Source organism: Sinocyclocheilus anshuiensis, unplaced genomic scaffold (assembly GCF_001515605.1).
Source record: "Sinocyclocheilus anshuiensis isolate Anshui unplaced genomic scaffold, SAMN03320099.WGS_v1.1 scaffold288, whole genome shotgun sequence".
NCBI classification, from domain to species: Eukaryota; Metazoa; Chordata; class Actinopteri; order Cypriniformes; family Cyprinidae; genus Sinocyclocheilus; species Sinocyclocheilus anshuiensis.
Genome location: NW_015558570.1, coordinates 883815 through 892868, shown reverse-complemented (window position 1 = coordinate 892868; position 9054 = coordinate 883815). Strand labels below are relative to the sequence as shown.

The window sequence follows — 9054 nt, the reverse complement described above, 5'->3', positions numbered from 1 at the left end:
TCGATGACAGAAATGGAGAAACCAGGCTCAGTCGGGGGGCCAGTTCTCCTCTGGCCAGACGAAACCAGCATGATGATAGATAATATACACATACAACATATATATTTAAAAAAAACAACAACAAAAAAAAAACATATATATATGTGTGTGTGTGTGTGTGTGTACAATTTAGTTGAAAAGCCTATAATAGATTGTTTAATGGCAGATTTTATTTACAACTTGCCCCATGTATCGTAAAAAAAAAAAGAATCTATACCAAAAGAAACTCTACACTGAATCTATACTATAAAAAACATAATTAAATTCTAATATAAAATACAATAACTACAATAGTATATTTTCATATATATATACAATAATTTGATTTTAAGTTATAAATACATCTAAATAAAAAATTATACAAATTTTTGTTAAGAAATAAATGAAAAATCAGGCACTACAAAGTTAAAAAGTTATTGTTTTAAATGTCAATCTAGGCATCACAACATTATATTAATATAATATAATTTTATTATAATTATATTTAAATGACAAAAAATATTCATAAAAATATTAAATAAAATAGTATACATATTGTTTGTTAATGAATAAATGACAAATAAAACAGTAAAAAGATATTAATTGTTTTACTTGTCAATTGCCACTTTTATAATTTTTGTATTTGTTTGTAAATCATAATAATGTGATGCCTTAATTTACAATTATAACTACTGATTTTAGTTTTTAGTGTTTTATTCTCTGCATTTCTCCTCTTCTCTAGCCTGCTTCCTAATCTAGTTGTCTAATATACCTGGCACTGTGTATTATGAATAATGTTGGCTCTTTGAAGAATTGCTTTGTTCCTCATTTGTAAGTCACTTTGGATAAAAATGTCTGCTAAATGTATAAATGTAAATGCAATCTAGGTATCACAACTTTATCATTTACAGCATAAAAAATGGACATTATAAATTTTTAAATGTGTAACCTGTCGACGGTGCTCCTCTCTAGATAGAAAAGCTCCAGACATAAAGAGGCTGTCCAGCCCCTGAAGGTCCAGCTTGCGGAGGCCGGTCAGATGTGGTAGGAGGACCAGCAAGGAGGCCTCTGTGATGCTGCTGCCAGGTAGAGCCAACCTGTCCAAGCGAGGGCCGAGGTGAAGCCCCACCTCCAAAAGTACTCGTCTTGACAGGCTGGATCCATCAAGATGGCTGATGACTAGGCCACAGCGAGGGCGCCTTGCAAGTGCACAGATGAAGTCCAGTGAAGATGTGGAAACAGGGAACTTGAAGGTGACATTTTTCTGCGGTAAAGCACCGAAATGGCAATTTAAACAATTATGGAAGTGGGCTAAACACAAAAACAATGTAATAATGTTTTAGATCATCTAGATGTCCACAGAAAAATGAGAAAAACCTGAAACTGGTGGTCTTGGCATGCATCGTACCAACTCTTACAGACTAGTGACGCCTCCTTTCGATCCGTTATATGAAGGAAACTCAATATATAGGAAATTATCTGGAACAGAAGGGAGAAAAGTCACAGGTTGCAGTCTCTCTGGTAAATATTAAGACAAGTGACAACTATATAATGAAGGTGAAAATGTATAGCCTGAATGCACCGTAAGTCGCTTTGGATAAAAGCTTCTGCTAAATGCATAAATTATTAAATTATTAAAAGGTTGGGGCAAGTTATCACTTTCATGTTATAAATTTGATGTGTCTTTTATTTTTTTTTATTTTGGTTTAATTAAACTGACAGAAAGAGTCATCTCAGGACGATAAAATAAAAGTAAGAAGATGTATCGATAGAGGACACATATATGTAACTCACAACAGTAATTTATATACATATAACACAAATTTTGACAATTTTTGAATACTTATTGAATAAATATTTTTATTAATATATGTGTTTCTTAATAAATATCATAAGAATATATTTATTATAATTTTTTTTGATATTAATATATTTAGGCCAACACACACACACATACAAATAATCGTTTTATTGTTTAATTGTAGTTTAAAATCCTATAATAGGCTGTTTAAAGGCAGGTTTAATTGTGACAACTTGCCCCATATACAGAAAAAGACTTTCAAAAAATAACCTATACTGAGAAATATTAACTGGGGTAAAACGTGTGACATAATGTCATTCTTCATATCCATTCAGTGCTATTTATATGGAACAGTGTCAAAAACATGCTGGCCATGCTGTCCTACGATTAAACCACAATGTTATGGAAACATATAGTCGTTAATAGGGACTCGTGTTAGCTTGACTCACCTCAGTAGGTAGATACGGACTCTCCATGACTATGAGCTCACCTCAGTCATCTGGTCTTATTTATTATCATTGAAATTAATTTAATACCAATATTAAATCGTTGACACAGATTAAAGTTGTTTATCATTAAATCGCTTCAGAGGCTGGCGGGTCGCGGACTGTCAACGTGCTCAACATTCGTGAGCACGGGACCATCTGATAACACCCTCCTGTTGTTCCTCCTTACACTGTATTAAGCGACGCACCAAACCCCAACATTATCCACACCAAATTCCGCCACTTCACAATACACTCAGAAATGTCAGTTAATCAAAAAGCGAGCAAGAAAACATTTAAAAAAGAAAATAATAATGAACGGACACAGGAAGAGCGGTGGACATCACGTGCAAGAAGCGCGCAAAGCTTTCGGGAAACGTAGTTTAATGAAAGACGGACTCTGACTTTGGATTTGTGTCGACAGATGGCGCCGTTTAATTTAAACATAGTATGAGCACATATAAATGAGCCATACACCTACATATACACGAATAACTTGTATAAATTATATATAATATAACTATATTACGGAGCCCCTAAAGGGACATGGTGGTGGGAAAAAATCAGATTGAGTGAAAAAATTTGGGGTGGGAGGAAAAAATATTTGTCAGATTTTTTTGCGTTCTCTCGCAAAACGTTTGCGTTCCCTCGAGAAACTTTGCGTTCCCTCGCAAAACTTTTGCGCTCTCTCACTTCCCGTTTACTTTGCAGATTGTAGTGGTTCATACAGCTCCATACGTTCACTGTTCAGAAGCGTTTTCCTCCCATAAAGAAAACACGGCTTAATGAAGACGGCGATTAAAAAAAACAAAAATGCTATAGAATTTATTAAAAATATATTCTGTGTACATGCAAGCAGATGAGCCCATATGAGCTGAATTGCATGATAAGTGTTTTCTTCCCCATAGAAAACCGCGCTTAACGTGGCTTAATATAAGAAGACAGTGATATAAAAAGCCCAAATTTTATTAAAAATATACTACAGGTAATCAACGCAGTAATCCATTAAGCCAGTGGTTCTCAAATCTTTTACAATGGCGTACCCCTAAGGCATTTAGCCTAACATTCTTCTGAGTACCCCCACTTAGACCGCAGTCACACCTTTTCCATTAAGGGACAATATTTGCCCCCTTAAATTGATTTACATGTGCATTTTTGCCCCTAGGGCATTTAGCCTAACATTCTTCTGAGTACCCCCACTTAGACCGCAGTCACACCTTTTCCATTAAGGGACAATATTTGCCCCCTTAAATTGATTTACATGTGCATTTTTGCTGTTATAGAGGCACCGTTTTTCTAGCCTTATTAATTGTATGTCATGTTTTATGTCATATTCTTCACATTTCATTAAGTGTATTATTAATATAGCCTAATAAATAAAGCAATAAATGATGGCAAAACGAAGTTATAGCCTACTTGTAGATTCAAAACTAACATCGCCAGTAGGTGGCGGCAAGTCACTGTCTAATGAGCAAGGCGAAGCATTCATTCATTCAGTAACGAAGCAAATGGTTGTCGTTATGAAAGGGTTATTAATCAGTTCCGATTATCAGTACTCTCAGAATCATTAAAAGCTGCAGATTCATTCACCAACGAAACACTGCTGTTGCTTGGAGACACACACCAGTTCTGTCGTTGGAACTATTATTTCCTTCCGTTAATATACAAACCGCCCGGGGTAACAAACAATATTGACAATATTGTGTTTAAAATGTAGGCTACATTTAAAATTTAAAATGTACACTTAATATTGCCTTTTTTGTTGACCTGTTATATAAAATCATAATGTCACTTGCAGTCTTTTGGATATTCAGGGAAAATTGCATTCTCTTAGGTTTCAGAGCAAAATAAGAACGTAACAGTGCTCACTTTACAAAATTTCTAATAATCTTTTATATGATTGAATCTTCAAACTGCGAACACTAACTTATCACAGTTTCGAATTATGCCCTACTGTAAGTGACGGAGTATTTTATGTTTCATCGATTTGATCGCGCCGGCGCCTCATGCGCGCATATTCATTGCAAACTGGCCTGTTCATTATTAAAATAAAACATAGAATCACCAGTACAGATAAAATGTTACACAGTCAATTTAAATAATCTGTATTATAGTCTGTGCCTTACAGCGTGAGCCCCGGTCCACTCCAATGCGGCACATTTTTGTTCATTATGATATTTTTTACCTTCGATATTGGAACGTACAAAGCCCAGTTAATTTAATACATAGTGGTTTAGCTTCAAATACATTGCGAATATGGAAACATTTGGATTTGTGCTGAATGAGAGCGGTACGTGAGCCCATACTTTCAGTTTCGCTTTAAATTAGGTTTTGGCTTGTGTATAGCTATTCTGGGCTTGTCTGCTTTCCTGTGCATAATATGCTATATTTTATTAATAAACTGTGTACCATATTTTGTTTTTAGCCTATACCGTATTCGTCCATTAGCCTCCCTTACGCGTTTTCTATAGCCTAACAGTTTTAAGTGGGGGAGAAACGTTGCATTATGGCTATCTGCTTTACTGATAGTAATGCAATTAATGAGGTCATTAATATTACAATTGTTATTAGTATTAATAGTATTTATTAGGCCTAATACCGAATTGGGCCTCCAGTGTCACTGTTATAGTAGCCTACATGAAGCCACATTAAGCGTTTTAGAATGTCCCAAAACCGTGCCTTAAACTATAAGCAAATCTGACTGTATTTGAACTTGAGTCCAAGTTTAAAATAAAACTCTATTAACCGCTCCATTGTGAACGTACGAGCTGTATGAACCACTAACTTACAAGCTGTAAAGTAAACAGAAAGTGTTTGTCCGAACTCAACTGGTTTTGCCAGATGATGCAAATGTGAGAGAACGCAAAAGTTTTGTGAGGGAAAGCAAAATATCTTTGCGAGAGAACGCAAAAGTTGTGCGAGGGAACGTAAAAGTCTTGAGAGAACGCAAAAAAAAATTCCTCCCACCCCGAATTTCTTTCCCACCACCATGCCCCTTTAGGGGCTCCGTACTACGTACAAATCATAACATTGACCTAGAGTAATATTATTTACATTTATTTAAATTATTTACAATTGAGTCACTCAGGCCGTAAAACATTTCAGTTGCTCAGAATGTACTAAACACATTTGACATTCTGCAACAGCAATATAATAGAAATAGTAAACAGTAGCCTACAATTAACAACATTTTCACATACTCATAAAGCTTGTACATAATGTCTAGCTGCTAGCTCAAAAGTATATATCCTATTTAGCCTACATGTGATTGTCCAATAAGCATAACTAAATTCCCAGTGTTTGATGCAAACTTATATATATCAAGGAAGCTATAAAACAATAAAACAATTAAAAACAAGTCATCAGAGACTGTTTATATAAAAAAGGCCATTTTATTTTCAAACCTTCTGCCCATCTATTTTTGGTTTTGAAAAGCTGTTGACTATTTGATTTTGTTAACGGCAGCAAAATCTTGCCACATTGTTAAAAAAAAAAAAAAAAAAAAAAATTTCCCTATTACAATGGTCTATCACGCCATTATTATGGATGCACAATACATTGGTACCATATCAGCAAATATTAGTGATTTTTTTATTATTATTTCTTGATATCAGTTGATATAGAATATTTATTCAGGCATTACATTTGGATTACCTTTGCGATCATTTAATGCTCATATAAAGGTAGTCTTTAACAACTTTATTTAATTAATAGAATTTAATTAATAACACTATTAATAACAAGTGTTATCTTTATTCTAAACGTTAAAACTGTTTTAACTTTGCATGACTTTCTTTGCATCTCTTGCATGAGACGCGAGTGCAGTAGTCATATTTGTCCGTCTAAAAATATGCTGAATATGCTTTCTGTGTGAATGGCTTGGTTTAGTTTTTATCCTAATCAAGATCTTCTACGCATTAGGGCTGGGCAAAAAAAAAAAAAAAAAAAATTTCCCGCTACATCTGGATATCATGAACAGAGGAATAAAATCACTTGTATTTCACATTTTGACACTATAATCTTCAGCACAGCAGACAGATGCTGCACAGAGAAACCAACCGACCTGAAAGAATAACAATAATTCCAAAAGATGCAGTTTATTCAGAGAAAATGTTACAGAGTCTTTGTGCATATCATATTTATGTAACATCTTTAGTTTAGACCTACTGTTGTCACGTTGCACACACACGAGGGACGAGGAGACGCTGGAGAATATATTGACAGGACTTTATTTGCACCAAGGGAGACGAACACAGGAAGACGTTCACAGGAAGACGTTCACAAGAAGATGTTCAACAGCAGACCGAGAACTAGGGACTGGGAACACTTTAAATACACACACACAGGAGGAGGGGATGACGAGACACACCTGGGAGCAATGAAACATCAAGGGAAACACCTGGGACAAATGAACTAAACTAATCAGGACAGGAACAGGAAACTAACCAAATAAGGGCATGGGAAGGCACATGGGGAGCAGGACACACACAAAACATGGAACAGAGTCTGACAACTGTGCTTCAAACAGGCCAGACAGCTGAAAATCATTGTGTTGTTAAGTGAATCCTCAGGACACTGGAAAATACTTTTTAAAACTGGGACGAAATGCTACATAATGCTAAACATTCATGAGCTCATATAGCAATGAGCATTGAGGGTGTGTACAGTGCAGTGTTTAGAGTTTATTAAGGCACTTATCAAACCAAAGACCAAAGCTAAAGGCAACCGGACATCCTGGGTCGACCTCATGGTTTATGCTAGTATGTTAGCTTATTGATGTATGAGAAGTTATATTTTGCGTATTACTGTATCATTAGTATATATTCTGAATGAGAAAACTAAACGAGAAGACAGTTTTGTGCATTCCCGAGTTCACTGACTTTACCTGACCTCATGACCCATTTCAGAAGCAAAACACTGAGCACAACAGTGTCCTGCAAATTATTTTGATGGTCTCAGCTGTCTGGGTTATTTCATAGCTGCTTTATTTGCCACTGGATTACTTCTTTGCTATTTAGTTTCCTCCTCTGCTGGACCCTCTTCAGCAAATACATTCCCGTCTCCAGCACCGGTGGGGGTCGTGGGGATTTGCATTGAGCTGTCTGATATCTGAGACAGAGTGTCTGCGTCTTGATCTGAGTGCGGTTCATGGACTGGTGAGTTGAGTGCCGCAGAAGAAGAGATGGAGTGCTACATAAGAAAGAAGTGATAAATGCATATTATATATTAAATATATATATATTTTTTTTTGTCCTTTTAAATATTTTAAAATATTTGTCATTTTAATATTTTTGGTCAATTTTAATATGTATAATACGTATATCTACATATAAATTATACAATATATATTTTACATATATTGTATTAAGACATATAATTATTAATTATATTCATTATCTTATAATTATATTTTTTATTATATTCATTAAATTTAAATGAATTTTTTTGGGTCAAATTCAAGGTATGTACCTGCAAGGAGACACTCGATCTGTTGGTCCTATCCTTAAGTTTGGACCATGTTCCTTTCATTCCTGATTTCTCTGTCATCTCCAGTGCTGCTTTTAACAGTTTGGGTGTCTCGGCACGAGGAGGAATAATCGGGATGGGCTCCTTTTCTTCCTCTTTCTTCTCAGCAGGCTTTTTATCCTTCATCAACATTTTCCTTAAGGGCAAACAGCAGGTTACACATTATTTGAACAAAAGCTAGGGCTGGAAGTTATCTAGTGAAATATCGTTGAATCATCGTAGTGGAAAATGAAAGGAAAAATGGAAAATCTTCATGGCTCATTATTTTCCTTCCAGCAGTTGCACTCACCTTGCTTTCTTGCGCAGCAGTTTCTGGGACTCCGGATAGTGCACCATGATCTCATTCAGGTCCCTTTTGGTCAAGATGAGAAGGTTAGCAATACCACGTGCTACGACATTAGCTGTTCGCCGGTTTCCTCCGCCCACAGCAAGCAAGCTTTATTGGAGAAGAAGACATGAACTAAGAGCAAATTTGACAATGAAGGATTTTATCCTGACAAAACTAAATATAGCAGCCCTTACCTGACCTCTCCAAACACATCTCCTGCTTTCAGGGTCACAAACACTGTCTTTCCATCAGGGCCACCAACTACCTGGACTTCCCCTGCCTTTATGATGTACATCTCACGGCCCACTTCATCCTGTAATATATATATACCACTGATCTGAGACTCTTAAGCATGTCAATGATCATCTGTCTGTCACAGCCCTGAGAAAGACACAATGATGCAGGGAAAAAGAGATGCAGATAAGTAATACAGCAACAAAGTCAAGGCAGGTTAAAGAATTACCTCATCTATCTATCTATCTATCTATCTATCTATCTATCTATCCAATTGTTTATTTGTTCTTCTAAATTTGTATATTTCTTCTAAAATATAATTTACATTTTACATATATATACATACAGTATATAACACCAGCTGTGGCAAATAGTTTGCACAATTCAATTTAAATTCAATTTATATTCAATTATATATATATGACGTTTGGTCTCGTTCTGTATCTCGTATCTTGTCAGTGTCTGCGCTTGCTTGGCCATTTGTAGTGGAAAAAAATAAGGAAAGTGTGTCCAGCTGAATTAATTTAGTATTTTGTTAGACCGGTATAAAAAAGCTTAGTTTACCACGGCAGCGGTCGCGACAGTCGTCGCGTGACGGCCTCCTCGTGTGAAGACCGAAGAGTGTAAAGACCATCGACTCTACCGTGCGACTCCACCGGGAG

General features: G+C 35.7%; 1 protein-coding gene and 1 pseudogene across 1 annotated transcript in view; both read right to left on the bottom strand.

Annotated features, from left to right (window-relative positions):
- LOC107679620 (F-box/LRR-repeat protein 13-like) overlaps nt 1-2652 on the bottom strand; it is an 8520-nt gene extending 5868 nt beyond the window's left edge. Inside the window, exons 1-3 of the mRNA XM_016475229.1 lie at nt 2269-2652; nt 1396-1497; nt 968-1282 (exon numbers count right to left, since the gene is read on the bottom strand). Of these exons, the coding sequence (XP_016330715.1) occupies nt 968-1282; nt 1396-1497; nt 2269-2295 (444 nt within the window). The 5' untranslated portion in view covers nt 2296-2652. The remainder of the gene's footprint in view (nt 1-967; nt 1283-1395; nt 1498-2268) is intronic.
- Nucleotides 2653-6822: 4170 nt separating this feature from the next.
- The window catches only part of LOC107679606 (cyclic nucleotide-gated cation channel beta-1-like), a 9609-nt pseudogene continuing 7377 nt past the window's right edge, over nt 6823-9054 (bottom strand).